The sequence below is a fragment of the Zeus faber genome, assembly GCF_960531495.2.
Source record: "Zeus faber genome assembly, chromosome: 18".
In the NCBI taxonomy this organism is placed as follows: Eukaryota; Metazoa; Chordata; class Actinopteri; order Zeiformes; family Zeidae; genus Zeus; species Zeus faber.
In genome coordinates this window covers 11,502,774-11,529,340 of record NC_137210.1, presented here as the reverse complement: position 1 = coordinate 11,529,340, position 26,567 = coordinate 11,502,774, and the positions used below count along the sequence as shown (strand labels likewise).

The 26,567-nt window shown below is 47.4% G+C and overlaps 1 protein-coding gene across 1 annotated transcript in view; it reads left to right on the top strand.

The window, feature by feature from the left end:
• The window catches only part of clybl (citrate lyase beta like), a 64,745-nt gene extending 38,731 nt beyond the window's left edge, over positions 1-26,014 (top strand). Inside the window, exons 3-8 of the mRNA XM_080019061.1 lie at positions 10,085-10,273; positions 16,558-16,659; positions 18,670-18,763; positions 19,037-19,204; positions 23,129-23,253; positions 24,849-26,014. Coding sequence (XP_079875187.1) covers positions 10,085-10,273; positions 16,558-16,659; positions 18,670-18,763; positions 19,037-19,204; positions 23,129-23,253; positions 24,849-24,944 — 774 coding nt within the window. The 3' untranslated portion in view covers positions 24,945-26,014. The remainder of the gene's footprint in view (positions 1-10,084; positions 10,274-16,557; positions 16,660-18,669; positions 18,764-19,036; positions 19,205-23,128; positions 23,254-24,848) is intronic.
• Positions 26,015-26,567: the final 553 nt, after the last annotated feature.

Sequence of the window (26,567 nt, the reverse complement as noted above, 5' to 3'; positions counted from 1 at the left end):
TCCTCCTCATAATTAGTCCATTACTTTCCCAGCGTCCGATCAAGATCTTCCCTGCATAGCACAATGCACAGCATCAGCACAGAATTTAGTCAATTTTCAAGACCATATGTTAACTTTAGAAGCGTGTGGCACGCCAATTCCAAATAACCCGCGATCCATTACATATTTGCTGGGTCATACTGTGTAATATAAAAATGAGTTATTAACTCAATAATAAAAATACACTTTCTGCTGGCACCCTCTCCACACTTCCTCCACTCTCAGCTGCTTACTCCATTGTGGCAATTGGAAATCCATGGGGGTTGATGTGTATATTTCGCGTTAAGGTGGTGGATGATATATATTTTTTGATAAGCTGTGTGTGTGTGTGTGTGTGTGTGTGTGTGTGTGTGTGTGTGTGTGTGTGTGTGTGTGTGTGTGTGTGTGTGTGTGTGTGTGTGTGTGTGTGTGTGTGTGTGTGTGTGTGTGTGCGCGCGCGCGCACACGCACGCGTGTGCGTATGCGAGTGTGTGCCTGAATTGGCACATCAATGAATAAACCTCGTTGTGCTTTTTTCCGATAAATACTTACCGATTGATGAAATAATAACAATTATAATAATAATAAGGCTCTGTATCTATATTTAAAGACATTTAGAAATAAATCATTTTCCTGTTTCATGTGCGTGAATGCTTTTAAGGTTTTGGACCAATCTGTCCCCCAAACTGCAAGCTGCTAATGGGCATAGTTATCCGGTTTGGGACCGTCTTAAATTTGGTATTTATTGGACGAGCCTGAGCACACAACTCAACTAGACAACAAGCGGTACATGCTTGTTGCCATGTTGTTTGCCATGACAACGACACATCGGGCCTTTCACCCCGCCAGGCGAGTGCCAGGCCTCTTCACTGTCATCGCATGTTGCTGCCCGGTGCCCAGCAGAGCGAGAGACATAGGAAGACTGAGGGAGTGGAATAAGTGTTGTGATGCACTGTTCTTTCAGTCAAATGTCTCTCTCTACCAGTTTAGGCGGCAGTACGGGAGGGAACAAAGAGTTAGAAAAATAATTAAAAATCACAGAGCAATCTGAGAGGGAGGGAGGGAGCGAGGCCGGAAAGAAAATACAAATAAAATGAAGTGTGGATCTGTGGAAGTGCCCTTTGTTAATTGCTCGAGACAGACTCCTAAAATGTCTGCGTGCCATCCTGACAGTGATGCCGGCTGCTTAGAAACGGATGAGATGAGCAGGAGGGATGGAGGGGGGCAGTGCCTGCTAGCTGTCACCACAGACCTGGAGGGGAGGAGGGGGAGGAGGGGGCGGGAGGGAGGGGCAGACAAGGCTGAGTGCTCTAACACTCTTACACATATCATCATATCTGTATGATCAATGGGGTGGAGAGGGTGGTTGGGTGGGGGAGGTGGGTGGGGGCGGCAGGTTGAAAACCTCAGAGCGGAACTGACGGCTACACCTGTCCCCCCCCTGCCCAGCCCCCCCCCCCCCCCTCCGTAGCTCTCTCCTCTTTCCCGGATCCCTCGGGTTAAGATTGTTTATCTCCCTCATGTCGTCTCTCCGTCCCTGTGTTCCTCCTCGCATCCCCCCCTCTGCCTCTCTCTCTCTCTCTCTCTCTCTCCCTCTCTCTCTCTCTCTTCCTCCCTCTCGTCCCCCACGGGTGTCCGCCCTCCGTGAACCCCACCCCCCTCCCTCCCTCCCTGACTCGGAGATTTTCTCCCTCCTAATCCCTGGAAGTTTGGAACTAATGAACTAACTGCTGAGCCTCTGCCACGGAGCCTGGTCCCAAACTATACTGTACTTCACACTCGATTTCCTCTCCAGATGGCATGGTGGCGCGGCCGACCCGGCAGGGAGCGGGCTCTCAGACACATGCACGCACGCACGCACGCACGCACACACACACACACACACACACACACACACACACAAATGTGCACATGCATACAAATGCATGCCCCTCACGTACTTACATGGAAATATGTGGACACTTGGACACACACAGACACACACACACACGTTTGTGCTGGGAAGTTGGCTCTGGCCAGCAGGGAGCATCTCTCTCTCTCTCTCTGTCTCTCTGTCTCTCTCTCACTCTCTCTCTCTCTCTCTCTGGTTTAAGTGTGAAAGTGAATGTGTTTCTCGTTTCCCCCCTCCTCGTCATTTCTGCTTATTAGAGCTTCTCCGAATGGTTCTTGCTATTGTTAGATCGCCAGCAGATAACTGAATGGAGCCTGCTCAATATGTTAAATCATCTTATTCCTGTCGTCCTGCATCGGCGTCTTTAAAAAAAAAATTAATTAAATTGGGAAAAAAAAAAAAAAAAAAAAAAAAGAGAGAAAAAACAATTGGCCCGGATGGAAATATTTTTGTTGACGGCCGGTGTGAAAAGAATTAGCAGTGATATTGAAACTAACTTTGGGATGTGGAACAGGACCTCTCTGAAAATACCTTTTTTTTAACCAAGAGCCTTTCTCTTGGTAAACAAGGAGTGTTATGTTTTGTGTTCTTTTTTGTCTCATTATGTGCTCTTGCCAGGCTGTAAGACGTCCTGAAGGAACGCACCTTTTTCTACACTTCCCTTTCACATTGCCTGTAACGTAGTAGTCTCTTGTTGTCATTTTCTCCCCATTTATTTCTCTGTCTTTGTATATTTTTGCTCCTTTGGAATAACGCTTTTACTACCATTTAGGAGATACACCACTTGAACTGGACCTCAGTTCATACAGTAGAAATAAAACAAAGGATAATGGAACACTGTTTCATCCAGCTTTGCTAATAAGCCATTCATCGTATCAACCCTGATCTATGCAATGAACTATGTCTGACACCGGCTATTTTCGACTTTACATAATTTATGCTGCCAACTGTCAGCTGATATGCGACCTCCGTTAAATTTACAGAGTTTTTTTTCCCACTGATTGATCTATTTTCTTTATAAGTAGATTCAAATGACCACACAGTTGACAGATAAATGAACTCTTGGGAATCAGTGCGAGTGAGCCGAATTATGAATATTGAACATTGGTGTTTTGTTTAGTTTGTGTGTGTGTGTGTGTGTGTGTGTGTGTGTCTGTGTGTGTCTCGTGAGCATATACTGTATGCAAGTGTGTGTGTAATCTACTTGCTTGCATGCATGCCAGTGTGTACTTCCATAGTTATGTGTGGGGGCATGCATCTTTCCCTGTTTGGCTCGTGTGTGTGTGTGTGTGTGTGTGTGTGTGTGTGTGCTTGTGTGTGTGTGTGGGGGGGGACCGTTTGTACGTGCACATGCCCAGCTCCGCGGCAAACCCAGAAGAGTTGAAAGAAACTCCTGCTCATCAGGCTGCCAAAAATCACAAACAGGGATCTGAGCCGCTTAGCCAGAAAATAGATCCTTTCCCGGCCAGATCAGAAGAGGCTTCGCTGCCAAACCTTCCTGTCTATCAAAATAGCTCTGTGTGTGTGTGTGTGTGTGTGTGTGTGTGTGTGTGTGTGTGTGTGTGTGTGTGTGTGTGTGTGTGTGTGTGTGTGTGTGTGTGTGTGTGTGTGTGTGTGTGTGTGTGTGTGTGTGTGTGTGTGTGTGTGTGTGTGTGTGTGTGTGGTGTCAGATGTCAGGTGCTGGTTGGGGTCCTAAGGGAGGGGCAGATGAGCGAATGAGAGTTCAGGGTGCATCAGGAGGTGATGACAGTGCTGTGATTATCTATCTATTTATCTATCTATCTATCTGTGTATATAAATAGTATATAAAACAATCTGTTTTCATCATTTGATTGCATTGTGTAAAACGCACACACACACCCTCGCGCACGCACACACACACACACACACTCGTACGCACACACAGCAGCTGCGCATGCCTTCCGCTCGGGCCAGGGGCCAGGGGGGAGTGAGGCCGATGCAAGAGATCGGAAAACGCTGACACGTGGAGAACAGAGAGGTGCTCTCTCTCTCCTTCTCATTATCCTGTTACACTCCTGTGTTTTCACTGGCAGGGCCACGGCCCGTGAGCCGCGGCGCTACGTGGGCCGCGCAGCGCAGCCAAGGCTTGTCGGGGGGTGTTGGAAAGAGATAGAGGAAAGGGGAGGAAGATGGAAGATGGAAGAGGAAGCGTGGTTGTAGCGGTGGTTTTAATGGGCCTCATTCACTCGTACAAATCACACAAGGCCTCCGAGTCCTAGAAAATGATATATCCGAGCTTCAACTTAATGTGATTAGAACCATAAGAACTCACAAATGGGTAAATAGTATACAATATAATACAATATATTGTATAATATTGAATTTCTGTATATACAGTATATTGCATATACTAACATAATATAAGATAATAAAAAATATTTACTACTAATAATACGTCACCTCTTCATTGATTGTCCTTCAACCTCTGAAACAATCATTTATATTTCATTATGAGTAAAACTTTCCTCTTTTTTAACCATGGGTCATCCCTGTACCAGCCTCCACAAGGAACTTCCTTATATGGAGAAATTGCATCGTGACTCATGCTCATGAGATGCTGTGGGCACACGTCCATCAATATAGAATGTTTCAGATTCATCAACATACCCACGTGGGTAAGAACAAATCTGGTTCGTAAGAGCACGTTTCGAATCTGGTGTGATATGTATGCATGATTTGCATATCGACTTTCTACATCCAGTTCGTCCAATTTAGAGGGTCTAATTTTAGTTTGGTTAAAACCGCCTCTGCTGAACGTGATCGCCAGTGTTTTCCACTAAACGATACATTTTAAGACAATTACGTTTAAAGTGATTAAAAAAAAAACAAAAAAAACATTGGAAGTGGATTCATTCTTCAGGCGCACCAACATGGTGTAATGCAATCTGCAGTGAGCTGTAACCCAAGTCCCTGTAATCAGCCCTCATTGGCTAATTAGTGCGTGGTGTCTTAACTCATGACTGCTCTGCTCCGAGCTGCCAGCTTTTTTTTCTGACGCGCGTGTTTCGCGACTTACAAATTCCTCCCTATCCATCCCAGCTAGTTATGTTGTTGTCTGACCTGACAAACTGACAGATCGGAGGCCCAAGCGTCTCTCCTGCGTGTGCATTGCAGGCATTAGTCACTCATCCCCCTCCAGCTTTCTGGAGTGCCGCGTGTCACTTGTCAAAACCCATCGAGGATGACTGTGAGCCTACTTAGACACACACACACACACACACACACACACACACACACACACACACACACACACACACACATACACACACACACACACACACACACACACACACAGACAGACAGACAGACAGACAGACAGACAGACAGACAGACAGAGAGCAGACGCTAACACATACACACTTGAAGCAGGCAGCCTTCACCTGTTCTAGACTACAGCTTGTTTTAAATGGCATCGCGAGTCACACAGCAGGGGGCAAAACGCCGGCTCTCGAAACAGGGTGCAAAAAAAGAAGGGAAAATGGCTAAGCTTATTGTGTGTGTGTCTCTCTCTCTCTCCCTCTCCCCGGGGCGGGGGACGCCGGGTTTTACTTGGTATTTTTAGATTTATGTGCAGTGACTATAAAACATTTAAAAGTATGAATAAATCTATTATGATACACACTCTTCCCACACATTTCATTTATTGCATGAATAAAATGTGTATATATTCATATTTTTGCTTAAGAAATTCTAGTTCTCACTGAATCTTAGTATTACAATGTAGAAAAGATGACAGTTGATTTGATATGTTTTGCTCTACCACAAAGTTGGCTGAGGGGCCGCGGCCTGCGGAGCTGTCCATGGGCCTTTCAGGTTCGATGCCATCTGTGGTTCAATGCCAATTTTGACAACTTTATCACTATTCCCTATAACTTTTAGCGTTTTTTTTCAATATCTTTTGAGTTTAATAGGAATTATAGAACTGTTTTTGTCAACTTTTGTAACGACTTGTACAATAAATTATTCAAAGTTTCAAGAAGTTGCTTTTGGAGTGCGTTTTGAAAACTATATACTGCCCGTTTTGCTACTTACATATTTCGTGACAGTCATAATAATTATAATAATAATAATGTCTAAATATAATTGACAGATCACTGTCAATTACACAATTACCACCAGCGCTCTGCAGATGCTCATAATTTAATTCTAACTGCATGTGGCTATTAGCGCCGCTGTTTTTGAATTGGACGTAATTTGCAACAAGGGTCATTTGCATAGAAAGGGGCCAATTTTGCACCAATTGTATGAATATTACCTCATTTAAATACGTGCAAATAGCACCGGTGCACCAAGACACTATTTGTATGGCAGCGCCGTACATTGTTTAGTTATTTTTTATTTGTTATTTTGTTTAAAGGTGGTATCCATTTGTAATCCAAAGTAGTATCTATTGATTTACTCAATACATCTATATAATAATTTACTTGTTGCAGCGTCCTCCACTTCTTTGTCTTCTGAGGTTTCTTCAGCCAGAGTATATGGAAAGTACTACTGCACCGGTATCTACTTAGATTGAATGGACAGAGCGAGAGAGAGGGAAGTAGAGTGGATTAGCAGAGTCTACACACCAGAGTCCAGAGGCAGTGTTTGACGCTGCCTGTGTCCAGCTGCGTGGCGGCCGGGCCGCACATCCATGATCTGATGCAGGACGGGAGGTGGTCCCGCTGTGGACCGTACACACATCAGCTCGGACGTTCCGGTCTGATGTGGGTTGTCTGGCGAAGTGGTCGGCGTGCTGCGTAATGTATACACATCACTCGGTAGGACCCCGTACCTTCCGAGACTCGGGCAGCGTGTAAAAAGAACTGCCCTCTCGTCTGGAAGGTCAGCCCCCTTTCTGCACTTGAAAAGCCCCTCGCACGCGGCCGTGCGTTTCGGCGGGCTAACGGCACACCCTCCTGCCCACCTGCCTGCCAGCCCGCCTGCCTGTGTGTCAGCCTCTAATGATGAGGATGATGGAGGGAATCAAAGAGGAGATGGAGCCGGCGTCGGGGTGAGCGCTCCGTGGGACACAGGGTGATTGGGGAGGGAGCTTTGAAGGAACTTGTTGGATGGCTGTCCATTAATGTAAAATATTTTTCAAAGGGCTTTATTCACGCTCAGAGTAGCAGGGCCCATGCATGTCAGTGTCTTAACTGAATGTTCTCGCTCTCTGTTGCTGTAGAGAGACACGCATATTGAGTGAAAGAAAGCTGTGAAAAAGAGCGAGAAAGGAAAGAACAAACAAGGGGAGAGTGAACGGTGACCCAACCTTCTATCCAGCCTGCAATCTTGGTATCATTTTTTCAAAAGCACTCTCATAAAAGCAGAGAAATGCAGGGGGACAATCCTTGCAGTTGCCGGGTGTCTGGTTGCATGAAAGGGATTTGAAGCATTTTACACAGGCTGGCAGAGGATCAGGCCGACGCCCGAACCTGTGCTGTCTTTATTTGATCTGGGAATGTTGTGAACCACGTTTCTTTGTAAATAAGCCGCTATTTATTTAAGTGTGGTCAAGGATGGATGAGGCGGCCAGTGGTTTACATGAACCCAAGGTCCCTGTGGACAGGGGGGGGGTTTATCCACCATGTAGCAGGTTTATGTATCGTGAGTTATGGCTGCGTAAATCGCTCCGTCCGTTTCAAGTTACCGCAATACGGTTATGGGCCTACTGTTTGGGGTGTGTGTGTGTGCGTGTGTGCGTGTGTGTGTGTGTGTGTGTGTGTGTGTGTGTGTGTGTGTGTGTGTGTGTGTGTGTGTGTGTGTGTGTGTGTGTGTGTGTGTGTGTGTGTGTGTGTGTGTGTGATGTAAAGACGGGCTCACACATCACAGTGTGCTCCCCACATGGTGTAGCAAGGCGTCTGGCCCAAGGTCCGGCCCATGATCCCTTTTACCTACCTTCCCTTTATCATGTACAGTTCTACACTCTAGGTGACCAAAGCGAAGCCCCCCCACTTTGTTCCAAATAGCTCTTTACCGTACAAGGCTGAACCCCCAGAATTAATATCTGCTCTACATGCTTTCAATTGTTGCTGCGTGAGAGTGATCTATTGACTCCGACGTCCTATTTCTGTCCAGATATTTCTGTCTGGTTGGTTATTCTCCTGCATTAGTCTCGTCTACACACTAAACTTGGCGTTAATGGTAAATGGTCTGCTGGCGACTGGTCCATGGAGGTATTGCGGTGTGGTTTTGTGGAGCAGAAGATGCGATGCCTCTGCATCATCAAGTCTCCATCGAGCGTGTAATTGCATCGCATGACACGTCATACTGCCCAATGTCAGTGCGGAGGGTTCACTTTTTTGTTTTTGAATATAGTAGGCATATATTTGTAATTTATTTCATATATAGTATTTATGTTACTGATTTTATTTTCAGACAGAGTTAAAATGACAAATGAATCATGAGTTCAAGCTTATTTTGCTTTATTCAATAAGGAACGGAGTAAAATAAAATAGCCTAAATCCAAAATAAATAAACACACTGTTTTATTTGGAGGAACGAGGCAAGGGGTGGTGCGCCAATCAAGGATGCGCTGGCGCGCCCATGGGATGGGCCCCTAGTAGCCACTGGGCCCTGGTGCAGCTGCACCGGTTACTGGGGAGCTACCGTCCCCAGGCTCCTCTTGCTAGCATACTGTTGTGTCCTTGAGCAAGACACTTAACCCCCTAATTGCCTCTGATGGCTGCGTCCGTCGGTGTTTAAATAATTGTAAGTCGCTTTTGATAAAAGCGTCTGCTAAATGTAATGTAAATACTCAACAAGCTGTGATGCACTGTGTGTTCTGACACCTTTCTCCTGTGGGCGCAGATTTCCTGTCACCGGTTCACCACCGGATGTCCTTCCTTGGACCACTTTTGGTAGATAAAAACCACTGCATACCGGCAACACCCCACAAGACCTGCCGTTTTGGAGATGCTCTGACCCAGTAGTCAACCCATCAAAATTAGGCCCTTATCAAAGTCACTCAGATCCTTACGCTTGCCCATTTTTACCCATACATCCCACCCCTTGACGGGTGCCATTGGAACTAGATGATCAATGTTATTCACTTCACCTGTCAGTGGTTTTAATGTTGTGGCTGATCTGTGTATGTTTTGGTTTCCTCAAGTTATGGTGGCGAAATTAAGGTGTACATGGTGTGTTCAGGAAACCTCAATTGAATGACTCCAATCCAGTGACTTTTTTCCCGGGTATTATCTCCAGCCCCCACGTCTCTGATCCGACCCGACAACTCCCTAGCTACCATTTCCTCACGCTGCCTAACACACAACACATTTCTACCAAAGAGTTTTTCACCTCCTTATTTCCAGGCTGGACTTCTGTCATCTCCTCCCTCAATCCACCGCCCCCCTCTCTCCACCCCGCCTCCTTTCTCTCTCTCCATTCATCCAGCCCGACATCTGGTTTGAATCTACCTGCGAGTGCTAACCGTGTTACCGATAGGCATCTTGAACTGCGGACTGCTCCATCTTCCTTGTCTCTCTTCCTGCTCCGGCCACACAATGCCTGCGTTTGTTGTGGCAAGGAAAGCAGGGGTGTGCACATCTTCTCCTGGTTCTCATCGTGGAAACACTGTGAATTGATCACTGTTGGGCGAGAAGACAGACGTTATCTCTGCTGGTTGAGGGTTCTCTCGCCGCACAAGGAGATGGGAAGGACTGAAGGGGGTTTCTGAACGGCTGACTAGGATGACGCTTTCATTCCGTTTCCATTTGTATCTCAGATTGTTGTTTTCTTTCTTTTCTATTTCTTTAATTCCCCTTACCATTAGGTCAATTAGCAGACACTTTTGTCCTAAGCGACTGAGAATAAATACATTTTGTTGGTCATAACCAGCACCTAAACCTTCTCTAGGACTCTAGTACATTTATCTATTTTAGTGAAGAAGGTAAGAAAGTAACGGGGATAGAGATCCTGCGATAGACAGGTCAGTGCAAGTGGGGTCCAGGTGTAGTCTGAAGAGGTCTTCAGGCTACACCATCAGGTCTTGTCAGTGATGATTCTGTGATGAAACCCTTTCATCATTTACTTGCCACTTCTCCAACATTTACCCGCATATTCTTTGCTCTAACAATGAGGTGCCACTCTCAATACATGCCTTGACAGAGTAACGGGCATCTTAATCCACAACAACCTTCACCAACGCCTCTTTCTTCTGGTCGTGTGCCGCAGGTGGAGGCCAGGGAGACCATCCCTGAGATGTTGGCGGAGCTGGACTTGGGCCGGACGGAGAAGTGTGTGAGGGTGAACTCCGTGTCCAGCGGCCTGGCCGAGGACGACCTGTCGGTCATTCTGGGGGCTGAGGTGCTCCCTTCGGCTCTGATGCTGCCCAAAGTGGAGGACACCCAAGAGGTTCAGTGGGTAAGACATGTCCCTCTAGCCCTGTAGGACTTACCGATCAGTCGTAGGAAGAACTCCACTAAAAAACGACCCCCTAATGGTTTTTCTCCCTTAAAAAATGGAATGTCACTCACTCATCCATCATCCCAAGGGAAAAGCCAGGGAATTCTATACACTTGAAAATACCTAAATATACTGTATCTTCAGCATTTATTTGCGAGGTTTATCCCCTTGATGACTTTGAAGCACAGTAGTGTGCTCTTTAAAATGTGAAGCGCCCGGGGGACACTTCAAAGCAATCAAAACAAAAGTTTTTCACATCCAAGTGAAAAATGGGAATTGATTTCCCTGGCAGGAGAGAGAGAGAGAGAGAGAGAGAGGGAGAGAGAGAGAGGGAGAGAGAGAGGGAGAGGGAGAGGGATGGAGAGTTGTTCTTGGTTCCAGTCCAAGAAGTAGCTGAGGCTTCTTTATAATGGCTCCAGAACCCTGAAAGCGCTCTCTGTAAGAGCACAATCTCTGGCGTCCACCTGCGCTGAAATACAGAAGAAGGTAGGAATAGCAGAATACATGACAATAAGCAGCGATGCAGAGATACCGTTTCCTCGTTTAGCAATGCATTCAAACATTTTCCGTCAGGTCGGTTGTCCAAACATTTCCCCTTTTTCAAATAGCCTCTCTTCCCGAATGAATTTGGAGTTTAGCCATACGGCACAGGGCTAAAGCAGATTTTAAATGAAGGCCACATTCAATCATGATCCCTAACTGCAACAATTTAATTTTACCAAGCCACTCTTGAAAATAAACAATAGATCTATTTTGCTCCTTTCCTATAAATTGACTATTGTCAAATAAGTTGAATAACAAGAGGAGAGCAGACTTTCAATTCTCTCCACTCTGATAGATGAAATTCTCATATCGCCCACCACCCGGTCACACCCGCTCACATCTGGCATTTGTCATTAGTGGGAAGGGTAACACCAGGGTTTCAGTCCCGGGTTGAATAACCCTGCATTAGACGCAGGTCTTTATCGGCTCCAGCTCCGATCAGCTGTGATGCAAACACAACACCCAGGCAGACATGCTCATTTTCGCCGTTTTACCTGCGCGATGGGATGCACATTTAAGTTTGGAACGCTGGCGCGTTAATAGACAGGAGAATTAGAATTCAAAATCAAAATCAGACGTTAAGACTTTTTTCCCGTACGGGGGACCATGAGATCTTTTGAGTGTGGGGACCGCTCCGTGGGGACCGCTCCGTGGGGACCGCTCCGTGGGGACCGCTCCGTGGGGACCGCTCCGTGGGGACCGCTCCGTGGGGACCAGAGTGGAGAGGCCCCACCCTCCCCACCTGGCTCCGAGCCACTCCAGCACCGCCCCAAAGCAGGTCTTCCGAACCGGAGGAGCGTCTCCTCTCTCCGCCCGAAGGAGCGGTGCGCGCACCGATCCGCTATAGATGCATGAACGATCCGATTCTTTTGAATCGCTCTTTTGTAGGAAGGGTGATGAGCCGTTTTTTTGAACCAAGTTTTACAGTTTTATGCCGTTGTTTGTTTAAGTTACTGTTTCCTCTACTGTTTTTTTTTCCCAATCACACTGGAAACATGACACACCCTTTTTCCGGCGTGTTGGTGATGGTGTTGGCGATTTCCCTCCCAAGATTTTCTTTCCTGTGTGAAATAACATGAAATTATCTTGCATCACTGGCAGATAATCAAGCCTGTTTGATCATGTTTTCCTATTATTATTATTATTATTATAATTATTATTCATGTATTTATGGGTTTGTTTTACTTTTTTAGCCCAGAGTTAAGTTAGATGACCTCTGTTACGATGCGAGTGATTTTCTCCCACTGATATTTCATCTGAACCAATTAGTCTCAATAAACACGTACGGGCTCCCCGAACAAGCGGTGCTTAAATCTTAGTGAGGTGTCCAGGCGGTACCCTGTGCCATCCCTCCGGGTCCCCGTAAACGGGGTGCACCCCCCCCCCCCCCCCTTCCGGGTCAGGAGACGGTGACATCATTAAAAGCGTCCGTTCTGAGCAGCTCCATATGGGACAGTTACACCAGGAAGTACACCACCTCGCTTTGCCATCTTCCTCCCTCACCTCTCGCCTCTCTCCCTTTCCCTGCCTGTCTTCCTCGGTTTGTTCCCTCTCTGGTTTTTTTCACACAGACCAGGACAACAAGACCAGTGTAACAAATAATTCATATTTCGACCGCTGTTTCGGTGTTCAGAATGATATGTTTTGGGGTTTCTCTGTGTCCAATCCAATGGCAGGTGATGAGGAGGGAGGAGAGAGAAAGCGGTTTTGGGGGGGGTGAATGTGAAAGGAAGGCGTCCAGTCTGGACCTTCCCCTCAGTGCTTTATTTACACACATACACACTCCATCGCACACTACACACACACACACACACACACACACACACACACACACACACAAACACACACACACACACATCCAAACAGGGTCTTGGGGCCAGGAAGTTTTTAACTAGTGCTTTTAATTAGAACAGGTCTGTTTCCTGCTGCCCTTTCTTTCTTCCCAGCATAATTGTCGACAGGTGTTCGCAGATTCTCTCCCTCCACTCGCTCAGCCCATCCTCCCTTGGCCTCTTTTTCTCACTCCGGAAAATGCATTTTCCTTTTTCTTTTTTTTTTTCTTTTTTTTGAGGGGGGGGGCTATCTATGATTTATTTTTATTTTTTTGCGTTCGCCAGCATTTAACTGTGATATACTGTGTTATAGTAGCACATTTTCCTTTCAATAAATATCCTTTCAATATCCCTTAAGGCCTGTGTGTGTGTGTGTGTGTGTGTGTGTGTGTGTGTGTGTGTGTGTGTGTGTGTGTGTGTGTGTGTGTGTGTGTGTGTGTGTGTGTGTGTGTGTGTGTGTGTGTGTGTGTGTGTGTGTGTGTGTGTGTGTGCGCGCGCGCAGGTGCACGGTTTTTTTTCCCTCCTTGAAAACAACCTGTTTGTATAACAAAATATGTCATCTTAATTTATTATGATTCTATTCTGTCTATATACAGTATATATATGTGTGTGTGTATATATATATATATATATATATATATATATATATATATATATATATATATATACACACTGTATATATTACACACACACACACTTTTTTTTGTCTTTATTTGTGTGTGTGTGTGTGTGTCCACATGTTAGCATGTGTCTTTGCGAGGAGGCGCAGTAAATCCCTCTGGTGTTTATTTTCCTTCTCTCTCTCTCTCTCTCTCTCTCTCTCTCTCTCTCTTCTTTTATTGATATTAGCACAGGAACCTCCAGCGTGATTTGTTACTTAAAGATGGACTTACTTGTTTCTCTTTGTGTGGAAATCTTTAGCCGTGCCTTTCCCCCGCTCCCCCGGCCCTTGTGTGACTGACAGGCCTTATTGGGCTGTAACAGGCGTAACTCCCTCCCTTTGTCCGAGGACAATTCTCACACAAATTCGGAGCCGTGTGCATTCTTTGCTCGCCACACTATTTGGTGTGCACCGGGACTGAAAGAATCGCACCCGGCTCCGCTCCTGTTGGCCCCCCCCCCCCCCAAACCCCCCTCACCCCCGGCGCCTCCCCTTCCATCTCCTCCTCCTCGTTCCTTTCTACGCTTCCCCTCTGTGAAATGAACACTTCAGCAGGCCGGAAACATTTAATCTGGCCCCCTTTTGAAGAAAATTAATTGAAACTTGTCCCGCTATAGCTGCCCTTTTTCCTTTTTTTTTTTTTTTTCCCCCCTCTCTCTCTCTCTCTCTCTCTCTCTCTCTCTCTCTCTCTCTCTCGCTCCGTCTCTCTCGCCCTCTTTTCTTCCCTCCTTCCCGTGATGGGGCGGCCAGATCCTCGGAGGGGTGGTGGGGGCCCTCGCGTCCATGGCGCCGGGCCTTTAATGGCGAGAGATTTTTGTTTTTTCTCCCCGTGTCAATGGCGAGGAACGTCTCAAAAGGCTCCTTGGGCTGGAGTGCCCATTGAGCGGCGCGCGGCCGCATCTGGGCGTCGCGGGAAAACGGAACAAAGCCCCCGCGCCCTCAATCGGGCCCTTAAAGTCCATTACGGAACCGGCTGTAGAGTACACAAGAAGCACATAAACATGTAATCAGAGAAGGGGGCCTCGGGATCCCGGGCTGCACGGAGCTGTCGTTTTGTTTTCAGCCGGCCAGGGGGGGGGCTGCGGAGGGGGAGGGTTTTGCGCGGCGCTGGGACGCGGGGCGGCGGCGGTAATCTGCATCGCGTATTACCAAGTAGACTCTCACCCGCAATGTGTGGTATCCCCTCGCTATCTCCTGTCAGGGAAATAGGTTTATCTACAGCCACTCCCACCCTGCCCCCTTGTCCCTCCCGTCTCCCCTTCAACCCCCCCCCCCCCCCCCCCCCTTTTTTTTTTTTTTTTTTTTTTTTTTGCGTTGGAGAAGGAGGAGGGGGGTGATATTATGCTAAGCCCCCGGCGTTTTTATGTTGCCATAGCAGCCTTGCTCCTGCAGGGTTGTGACCTCAGATGATTACAGTACAAAGCCTATTGGGTCTTGAAAACCTCTTTGAAGATGAAATGTCTTTGATGGTTTGTATTTATGCAAATCTCCCAGATATGATTTATCCAACTGCGATTGAATGGGGAGATGATTAAAATTGCCCCTATTTTTTTTTTTTTTTTGAAATCCTTCAATGGAGGCCCAATCTTTTGAGTTTTGAGGACAAGTGTGTGGCGTGAGTGCGAGCGTCGGGGGTTATTTTTGGTCGCGTTTGGGGGAGAAGAAGGAAAAAATACCTGAGGTTATTTACTGTATATCTGTCTTTCCCCCCCAAGAGTGAAAGAGAGAGTGAGAAAAAAGAGAGCGGGGAGGGCCACATGGACTTAGACATTTTTACTCGGAGCCCTTCGCACCTATTCCTACTTTTTTTTTTTTTTTTCCTCCCCCCCTTTTTTTTTTTTTTTTTTTTGACCGGCTTTGAAAGGAAATATCTGACTGAGGGGGCTTTTGTGTGTTTTTCCAGATGATGGATTTTGGAATTTTGGCTACCCCACTGGTTGTCCAGGGCCGGCTGTGAACTGGTCTGTTTAAAAAAAAAAAAATCTGAATGCTTTGGTCTTCAAAGGCCCAAACTCGGTTTAAAGCCTCTTCTTAGGTGAGCTCGCATATTAGCAGGAGCCGGGCGGAATAAAGGCCTCGGCGAAGTGTCGTGTCACACTCCCGATTGTTGCTCCAATCCGCCTGTTCCCCCGCCACCGAGGGGGGACGCCAAGAAAGAAGAATGTCGGAGCAAATCTCGCTCAAAGACACCTCCAAATGTTCTTCACCATTATTAGGGTGCCCCCCCCCCCTCTTTTTTTTATCTTTCTCTCCTTCTTTATCTTTGTGTGTGTGTGTGTGTGTGTGTGTGTGTGTGTGTGTGTGTGTGTGTGTGTGTGTGTGTGTGTGTGTGTGTGTGTGTGTGTGTGTGTGTGTGTGTGTGTGTGTGTGTGTGTGTGTGTGTGAGTGAGTGAGTGATGTCTCCTAAGACCTTGCAGTTCTTCGGTGTGTCGCGAAAAGAAAGGTAAGTGCACGAGACTTCAGAGGAAGAAGTAGGGGCGGCGGAAGGGGACCCCTGACGACAATGTAAAATATTTCTCTCACCCTTTCTCCGCAATTCCACCCCTCCCACACACGCACACACACACACACGCACGCACACACACACACACACACACACACACACACACACACACACACCCACCCCCAGCATTCAAAGGTGCTGTTTCAGGAAAGACTAAAACAGGAGCCGAACGAAACGGGTAATTGAGGTGTCAAGGTTCTTCTTGAGTGAAAACGTCTCCTTATACCCACCTGACACCCCCCACCCCAACCCCCACTTTCTCCTGCAGCGCTTTTGAAAAGTAGCGTCTTATCAATTTGCATGTCGTTATAATCCCGCACCCACTTTTCACAGCTTTTCGAATTTGCTTTGACCCAAACGGCTTGATATCTGGGTTTGGTTTTCTTTCACACCTCCTTCCCGTGTCGTACGACCACAACGGTGGAGGTGGTGCTGGCTCCTCCGCCTGCGTCACGGTGGAGAGACAATCCGGCGGCCATCTTTGTCAACTTTGAGCCTTTGTTCACAATAATAATAATAATAATAATTCTTCAAGGGTTTCAAGGCATACAGGTGCGGTGTCACACAAAAGGAAGTGACAAATGCTTCCGTCCTTCAATATGCATCACAGGAGTTAGGGAGTTGAACCTGTTACCGTTGTTTAAAAATGCAGCATTTTAATGAGTTTTCTGATTCCTCCTTTGATTGTCCTGTCGCCTTTTAGTTCGTCGACAGGTTTCAGCTCCACTTGAAAGGACGGGAGCTGACAGAGCCCGTGCGCCTGGTCACCTTCGTAGAAACCGCTGTGGGTTTGCTCAATTTTAAGGTAAATTATACACACACACACACACACACACACACACACACACACAAAACTGCCGACGTAAGGTATTTTTGCTGTTGGTCCCTCGTTCGCTTCAGATTAAAGAGCGTGTCAGCTCGCGGAGCGCTCCATGTGTCCAGGGAGGAAGCGATTCAAAACACTCGGACAGTCTTTCAAAATTAGGCATTTGAGCCACATTTTTTCTCTCTCTCCCTCTCCCTCTCTCTGTCTCTCTCGCCCCCCCCTCTTCTCTCCAGACACACCGACGTGTTTTAATTAGACCTGTTTTTCAATATCTTACCGGATGATTTTTTTAATGACATTTTGGCAGGCATAAAAGCAAGCCTGGTTTTTGCTACAGCGCGACCTTCAGCTTCGCCGGGGAAAGGGCATGGTTTTTGGGGGGATTTGGGGAGGACATGCTGTCCTCTTTCTTTTGATTTGTCTTTTCATTCCCCCCTCTTGTTTTGTGACTGTGTGTGTGTGTGTGTGTGTGTGTGTGTGTGTGTGTGTGTGTGTGTGTGTGTGTGTGTGTGCGTGTGCGTGTGTGTGCGCGTGTGTGCGTGTGTGCATGCGCGCACGTGCGTGCGTGTGTGTGGCAGCTCGGTGTGTTTGTGTGCTTTCCTTGAGAACACCATGTTTCCTTGCCCAGACGGAACCCCAGGGTCTTAGCGTGGAGGGGGAAAAAAAAAAAAATCTGTGTGTCCCAGCTAGTGGTGAAATTAATTTGAAACCTGACAAAAGGAGGAGACACCTTCCTATTGTTCTTTGTTCCTTGCAATAGACAATTCACATTCCAGTCGTTCTTTTCCCCCCTCGGTTTCATAGTCATAGTGACCAGTATTTGGCGGACTGCGTCTTCAGCTGTCATCTTAGCGAGGCGGCTCAGACGGATCAACAAAGACTGGGAATTTACCAAAGGGAAACCGGCGTCTGTGGGTTTTCTTTTTTCTGCCTATATTTGATGTGTTCATAGTGGCAGGCCACATTTTGAGATCTGGAAATAACGAATAATGCTGAGTTTGGGACTAAAGACGGCGTGTAGGGTTGGGTGGAGTTAGAAATGTGTCGACACTGGCACCGCTCCCGCTATCACAGTTTAAAGGTAATGCTTGTGTTGAAGTTTTGTACCATTCATAACAGAGCTCAGGTGGCTAATGCATCTGTGTCACAACAGTTTCTTAATCTCACAACCTTATTTACGTGGTATTGAAATCACGTCGCTCCCACTGATAAATATCGCGGATTAGACTTTAAAAAGGCAGCAAAGCGTATTATCTGACAGGGAAAACTGTCAATTTGTCCAATAACACGGGCCGTTCATGTTGCCTGTTTTGACACGTCTCAGAGCTCGCTGAAGGCGGTGACACTGGCGTGCGCTCGCTAATGTGTTGATGTAATCATGACAGCTATGAACTCAGTTCCCTCCACCGTCTTCTCTGGCGGTAGCCTGTAGTCCTGGCAGCAGTGACTGGGGTACCGTGCGCGGTGTTGTGGGCGGGTGCTGCTGTTTTTTCAGCAGCCTTCGCTCCTCATGTTAAGGCCTCGTGTGAGTAAGTGTTTGATTCCATTTGAGGTATTTTAACCCAGGTTAATAGAGAAATAAAACAATTTTTATTGCATTTTTGCTACATTATTGAAGTATAATTTAAATACAACTTTCAATCGCGATCGTCTACCGCTTCTGCAGCTTTGAATTTGCACCGCAGCTTGGACATATACGTACAGGATATTGTCTCAATAAGGATGGTGGGTTGTACCTATAAGAAGCACAGTTTGTGAGGACAATAACTAGACACTGATTCAATAATGTGGGTTCATGGGCGCCTTGGCACCGATAATAACTACCGTTAGCACCGGACCATATGGGCCCGATCCGTATCTCCCGCTTTGGTACCAGTCCCTTAAAAGTGTCCATTTCACATCTCTATTTCACCTCTGTATTAGAGCAACATGCCTATTGTCCAGTGTTAACAGACCGTTTGCTTGTGTTTTTTTTTTATTTTTTTATAGGAGGTGTGTAAGGAGTTGCGCCACCTCTGTCCGAAAGCTGGTCTGCACCACGATGGCGTCGTCTTCGGCTCCGACGACTTCTGCGCCAGCATAGGTCTCCGCCAGTCTCCTGGTTCTCACCCCATCCGCTTCACCGTATCACCACAAATACAAATTGAATTCATTTGGAATCGGTTTTAAAGTCTGCTCCTTGAGGCATGCGTCGGATGTTTCCCAGATAAGTACGCCTAGATCCATGAGCTGGAGGATGGATTGAAATTGGGACTTCCTGCCTCTCTACAAAGAGATACGGGAAAATCCATATCCACTGCGTGTTCTCTCCTCCTTCCTGGCCCTCGCATCAATTCCCTGTCGCTACTACACGCAGGAGCCACGCGCACCGAGGACGCCCGGGAGCTGCTCTACGCCCGGCAGAAGGTGGTGGTGACTACCAAGGCCTTCGGGCTGCAGGCCATCGACCTGGTCCACATCGACTACAAGGACAAGGACGGGCTGAGGCGGCAGGCCAGGGAGGGGGCGCTCATGGGCTTCACAGGTACGGACCCCACCTCCATCGCCACCGCCACCATCCCCACCACCCAAATTCTCTCTCTCTCCCTCTATCTCTCTCTCTCTCTCTCTCTCTCGTTGCCCATCATGGCTTTCCCAGGGACGATAGGAATCGGGAGCCGCTCCATGAATGTTTAAAACTTGGCCAGTGAAGAACAGTAGGAGGCGGCACTTATTCTCCTATGCGTTTAACCATGCGCAGGGCACTTACTGTAGAAAGAAATACAAGGATAAAGTTTTCTCTCTAATTGTATTTACAGGCCGTGACATTGCCTGTTCTTTTCCTCGCTCCTCTCTGGGCTTGTGCTTCCGCTGTGGTGGAAGCCAGATCACATTTCTCAGTTGTTGAAAGGCAGTCTCTGGCTATGACATTTTTGTTCTGCCCACCATGAACGGAGGACTAAATGGCTTTAATTTCACAAAGCTGTGTGTGTGTGTGTGTGTGTGTGTGTGTGTGTGCGTGTGTGCGTGTGTGCCGGCGTGCGTGCGTGCGTGCGTGCGTGCGTGCGTGCGTGCGTGCGTGCGTGCGTGCGTGCGCGTGCGCGTGCTTGCGTGTGTGTTTGCATGTTTGTACATTTGTGGATGAGAAAGAGCAGCAGCTAGCAAAACCTGTTAGCTTCTAGCTCAACAGAGCTCAGTGTGTGTCTGTAGCCAGGCAACGCTTTTAGAATGTGTGTGTAGTGTGTGTGTGTGTGTGTGTGTGTGTGTGTGTGTGTGTGTGTGTGTGTGTGTGTGTGTGTGTGCGTGTGTGCGTGTGTCTATGACAGACGGTGTGTAACAGACTGCAGGAGGCAGGACACTCTGTTCCAAAGTGAATATTCTAGAGGTATTCTCCACTGATGCACTGAATATTATTTTGCCGTCAACGTGGACCAGTAATTGACTCTGAATCAGCGACATTTTGTCCTCGTCACCCGGTTCCAACTGAAATGAATCTCCGTGTCGGATCTCGAGAGCTGTTTCTTGTCTTATCGCGTGTGTTTTTTTCGGGGTTTTTGTCTTGTTTTTCTTGTGTGTCAGGGAGCGGCGCGGGTTCATTACATGGAGCAACGTAAGGTCAGCCGCTGCATTAACATCATTAGCAGGGCTTCACACTGAAAACAGAGGATGGTGGGGGAAACTCCACATGACTGGGAGCGCTGCCTGACCGGGAGAGACACATAATAATACACATAATATATTAGCATAGGCAAATATTACAAGTTCTGCGGTGAGCATTCGTTCTCTGAGGAGGCGTTTCCGGGTGTTTTGCAAACTCATTTTTGCACATATAATCTCATACACGCTCGCGTTGTGATTTTCCATCATGATTTTGGAAGCTCTCGCTGTGCCACTCAGGAACCGTGTGGTCAATTTCAACCAGTGTTTCTGGTGCTAGTGCGTCTATAACAGGCTTGGTTTTAGGCATTTACTTGGTTCAGACGAAAATCTATGGGCATGTATATAAGCAGGAAATATTTTCCTCTATTTATCTTTTTTTTTTTTAACCCTCAAATGGCAATTTTCTTCGGGCATATGCGGCGTGTTTATTTTTAACCCAAACCCTTTTCAACCTTAAAATAATTGGTACCGTGCGACAGTGCCATGCGTTCAAGGAGACACCAGTGTTTACTTCAAATAAATCACAGAGCCTGAATTAGCATCGTTTAAGTTTTTGCGTTCGATTTGCCATCTATGACGGTTTTAAAGTCCAAGACGCTCGAGAAGGAGGCGCCCGCGCCAATCGGGGCGGTCGTAAAAAATAAAAATAAAAAAGTCGTCCGGAGCCACAGACTGCCGGCGAAATTAGTGGTTTGACTGATATGGAGCAGAACCACTCAAAGGGCTGTGGATTAGTGGCTTACAAGCCCGGGCACTCTCTATAATCTTAGTTAGTGGTTATTACTGGCCACAGTGTACTTAAGCAATAATACGGCCCCAGCCAAAAGCCTTTACCTGAGCAGTAATTGACCTTGGCAGCACCTAAGCCGCGTACGGCGGCCATTAGCACGGAGCGTCGGTGGAAATGCTTCTTCCCCATGAAGAAGGGAAAGTCCAGAATCTCCCCCTGACAATTGCTGTTTTTTCTTTGAGCTGATGCGGCGGCTCTGATCGTCTCTACACTTTTTGAAGTGTGGTAGTATTTCAGGTTTGATTTACCTGTCGAGCGCCGAAACTGGAAATGTCTGGAAACAGGAGGGCAGTCTTCGCAGAACCGCAGCGGAAAGCCTTCGCTTTTTTTGGGGGGTGGGGGGACCACGTTTCTGTGCCGTCCCAGGGGCGCTGTCCATCATTCGCCTGAGAGCACTTTGCTAAATAGCGGATCCTCCAATGAAATGGAAGCAACACATGGCGGCGCGCGATTGGCTGCCGGGCGTCTGTGACGCGTTTTTGGGGCGAACCAATGGGTTGTCACCGAGGGCACCTGAGTCACCCTGTCTGCTTTTGCACTCCGTCATTCTGCTGTCATTCTTCTGCGCACACAAAAAACGCATTCAGACACACACACACACATGAATGCACACTGAATCACAGTTTGTCCCCGATGCCGAGGTGTCGAAACATACTCCTTTCTTCGAGCCGTTGCCAGAAAAAATATCAGGCGGTAAAAGGGGATTAGAGGGCACACACACACACACAAATATTTACACACATGCAGAAAAACACACTCCTCCTTTACTTTCTTTCACCCCACCCCCCTCCCCCCCCCCCCTCCTCTTGCCCTCTCCTGTGGTCCTCCTCTCCTGGGCTAAATTCGGCTACCTTCCTTGAGGGATTTGTTGTTGGGAGACAGAGCTTAAGCCCTAAAGTGATGAGATCCCGCTGGCTGCCGCTGGTGCCGGCGTTCCCACCAGACGTTTCATAACCTTAAACTTATCGCGACAAGTTTGATCCGCAAATGTACACGGGATTATGTCTGCTGCGCTCGCCCAGATTTAACTGTGAAAGAGCGGAGGGAAGCCGTGGGAGGCTGTGTCCCGAGACGGAGAAATCCTCGTTGGGCGCGGGGGTGACGTTTCGGTAACTGACTTGAGGGAAAGGTTTGCAATGACTGAAATTAAATACCTATACCTATTTTCCAGGATTGCTATTGTGTGGAAATGTATTTATTGAAAAGGACAAAGTATTACATTGGAAGCCTCATATTTTCAAGGGAAGGTTTCACAATCTGTCTTAAGTCTTTGCAACTAATCTGCCCATTTTTTCCATTTGTTGAAACTCTAGGAAGCACCATTCCACGGTAGCTTCCTTCTTAATTTGATTTGCCGTGTTTTCCTTTGCTGCCGCCACTGTGTGTGCGCGTCTGTGTGTGTGTGTGTGTGTGTGTGTGTGTGTGTGTGCGTGTGCGTGCGTGTGTGTGTGTATGTGTGTGTGTGATGTAGGTCGTATTACTATCCGTTAGGGGTCCGTGCTGGACGTCCGCTGTCGGAGATTGAAGTGTAACTAAGCGTGCAGCAAAGTTTCTACACTACAGCAGGGCTCCGGAGCACGGGGCCCGCAGGACTGACATCATCTGTGATGCATCGCATCCCATGGCCCCGCGGGGGGCCCTCAGGCCGCCGCCTCTCGCCGCTGTTTGTGCAGACGCTGACTCGGCCAACACACACACATACACCTTTGATTTGCGTAATAAATATTTAATACTATAAATAAATATGTAATACTATTTTTCCCCCAATTTTTTCAAGGTAAACAATATTAAATATACAATGAAATGTAATAATAAAAATGTACATATAAAGCTTATGTATATATTTATTTATATATATTTATTTTGTATTTTTGTAATTTTATTTTTTTATTTTAATTTTTTCCCCTGTGGTCCTGACGTTGCATTTTCTTCGGTTTTCCTGCATTTTAGGAATTGTGTGTACTGTTTGTGTCTTTAATTTCTCTTTATGTTATTGGGGCTCTCTTTTGTCGTGTGCAGGTAAGCAGGTGATCCACCCGGGGCAGGTCCAGACCGTCCAGGAGGAGTTCTCCCCCAGTCCTGAGAGGGTCCAGTGGGCAGCAGAGCTCATAGCAGCCTTTGAGCAGCACCAGAAGGAGGGAAAGGTACAGGGGGCATTTTACCTTCTTTTTGTTTATTGAGTTAAATTGTATTTGTTTGCTATTCTCACCGAGAGATGAGGACGAGGACAGCTGATTACAAGGACATTTCTTGAATTGCGGGAACATTTTTTTGCATAGGGATCTACGTCATAGATGAATTCAGGACGATAAGTAGCATGGCGTGGATAGTGGTATTGTTAAATCTTATTTTCAAGACAATCCCTGTCTAGACAGCCGCACTGCACATGGTGTAGAAAATTCAGTTCAATTTAAAAATATATAAATTCTCTCCCAATACAGAAATAGAGAAAATAGACAAAATAGAGGGATGTTCACATTGACTTGGACAAATTTGGGTCCGTAAAAAAACCACAACAAAACACGGCCCAAGTCTGTTGGGCCACAGTGACGGCCGCCATGTTGGGGTCCGTTTTGCAGGACCGATCCTTTGTGCCGCTCGGTCGCACACCTCCTGCACCTCGGGAGAACACACACCGCACACCTCCGTGGGACGCTCGGAGATGACACAGGGTGACGGGGAGGGACGGGGAGGGGGGTAGGGGAGGTGGGCCAATTAAGTGTACAATATTATTGTTCCTAATTTATTGCATGGTTGGATCCTGTGTGCAGCTCTGTGGGCTGTCTGCTGAGGTAATACACAATCTGCCCACACCTCGTCTCCCTGCCAGGCCGCTTCCACTAAGCATCGCCCGGGGGACGCACGCCCCAACCCATCCCCGTGCCATGCCGAGCGTGTGTGTGCGTGTGCTGGTGCGTGTGCTGGTGCGTGTGCGTGTGCGTGTGCGTGTGCGTGTGTGTGTGTGTGTGTGTGTGTGTGTGTGTGTGTGTGTGTGTGTGTGTGTGTATGTGTGTGCGTGCCTGCCTGTAATCATAGGGTTCTGAGCAGAGTGCTAGGTCAGTTCCTTTGTCCAACATGACAGTTGCTTGTTTCTCATAATTTTCACCTGCAGCCACTGACTGCAGCACACGGGGCGTCCTTCTAATAATTTTCTTTGTTTTTGTTTTTGTTTTTGTATTCTAAGCGCAGCAAAACTTTCCTGCACAAAAATAGAAATAAGCAACCATGACAACCTAACACAACAAACAAAAAGTTTCTCCCTTTGGTATTGGAAACGTTTTGGATATTTAACTATTGACAAACTATTCCGTGGTTTTATCAAAGCGGAAGGGGGGAATCATTATATTGAAGAAAAAGAACGTCCGGTACCAAAGAAATACAGAAAAAATAACAAAATTATTATTTCAACGATCTTGAGTTTATCCTTGTACATCCTTGTGCCGTTGATGTTCTTCTGGAAGTTCGGAATGAAATGACAACATTACAGCATCATACAAACAAATTGTGAGCACAGTGGGTGTATTACTATGTAATTACTATGTCGTTAATACATGTAAGCGTTAATGTATGAGTCATGACGAACTTGATACTCCATTCTTAGTTTCTTCCCAGAGAGGATGTACCTTGTCTTTACATTAATAAAACTCACCAGAAAGCCCTTGTTTACTTCAGCATCTCATGGACACGCTATTATTCTCTCTCTCTCGCTCTCTCTCTCTCTCTCTCTCTCTCTCTCCAGGGAGCGTTCACCTTCCGCGGCAGCATGATTGACATGCCCTCGCTGAAACAGGCCCAGAACATCATAACGCTGTCTGCCGCCGTGCCAGGGAAATAACCGCGGATGGGTGGAAGGAAGGAAGGCAGGAAGCAAGGAAGGAAGGAAGGAAGGAAGGAAGGAAGGAAGGAAGGAAGGAAAAAAGAGAAGAACAACAATAAGACCACAAAGAGAGACGCACAGATAAAGCCGAAAGAGTCCGGACGCCGTGGCAGGGCGTGGGGCAATGATCCTCTCCATTGTAAATGATTAATTGTCATTTATAATAACGTCGATATTTTGTTTGTTTTTGCTGATTAAATAACATTGTTTTGACGTTGGAAGCCGCCATATCATTTTATATTTTCCGCCCGAGTTCCACCCAATGCTCCCCGAAGTAAAACTTTGGACGCATCCAACAGTTGAAACCGTGTCTACCCAAATGTAAAGAGCGCCTCGCGCCGACCTCCACGTCTGCCAAACCGGAGCGTCTTGCATCATTCTGTCAGCCGCACACTTTTTTTGGCAAGCCATGTGACGTACGCACGTCGCGGGTCATGGGGCGGGTGTATTGTGTCCCCCTATTCAATGTGTGCGTGTGTATGTGTGTAGAAGTGTGTGTGTGTGTGTGTGTGTGTGTGTGTGTGTGTGTGTGTGTGTGTGTGTCCACGCCTCCCACCTCTCTTGGGTCAGTGACTGATGCTCCTCCATCTCCAGGGTCCGGGCGTCTGGGCGAAAGGGTAAACAAACACAACAAGCCGCTGTTGTCGCTCCATTCAGCCGGGGCCCCCGATGGCCCCCACGGAAGGGGGGAAGAAAAAAAAAAAAAAAAAAAAAAGCCAGCCCCGCCCCAACCAACCAAACAACCAAACGACGTCCTGTTTTACTACAACAGCCTCAACGAATGACGTTAAACCAACACTTTGTTTTTTGTTTGTTTCTGTCTCTTTGGGGAAGCCGCGCCGCCTCAGCTCTTGGCGTGTGTCTTTTACGACGTTTCGTCACTGGGACAAAATATATTTCCGGTATTCGGCGAAAGTTCAATCCACCTCCCTAGAGATATCGGCGTGGACACCAGCGCTGCCGTCCCCTCGCTACGTTATCTCCGGGCAACGCGCGGTTCCCCCCCCCTAACGATTGACGCCGGTCATTAACGCACTTCTCGCGGCATCTGCGTTTGGAGCGGAGCGTCAATGGGCCGCTCCTTGAAGGCGTCTTGACTTCTAGAGACAGTGGAGTGGGTGTGATGTTGGAGTGGGACAGATTAGCGGTCATGTTGCTCCAGCAGACCAAGACCAAGGCTTTGTCTCTCTTGACTGTGGATGGGAGGATAATTGGGGGGGTGTTGAATGGTTAATGGTGCCATTGGTGACCATGGTAATGAAAGGCGCTGCACCTCCCCATTCCAGCCACCCCTCTCTCTCTCTCGCTCTCTCTCTCTCTGCCTCTCTCTCTCTCCCTCTCCCTCTCTCTCTCTCCCTCTACTCAAGCTACTGTAATATCTATTGTGTCTGGGGCAGGACTGTGATTTGTGCCAGGCCAAGGCCAGACAAAAAAAAAGGGGGGGGGGGGGGAATAGAAAAGGAACGATCCAAACCCCACTCCTGTGCCCAGGCGAAGGCCCCACCAATAAGCCGTCTCCCTGGCATGAGGCCATGTATCGCTGTCCCTTCTCCCCCAAAACCCCCAGCGCCCCCCGGTTCA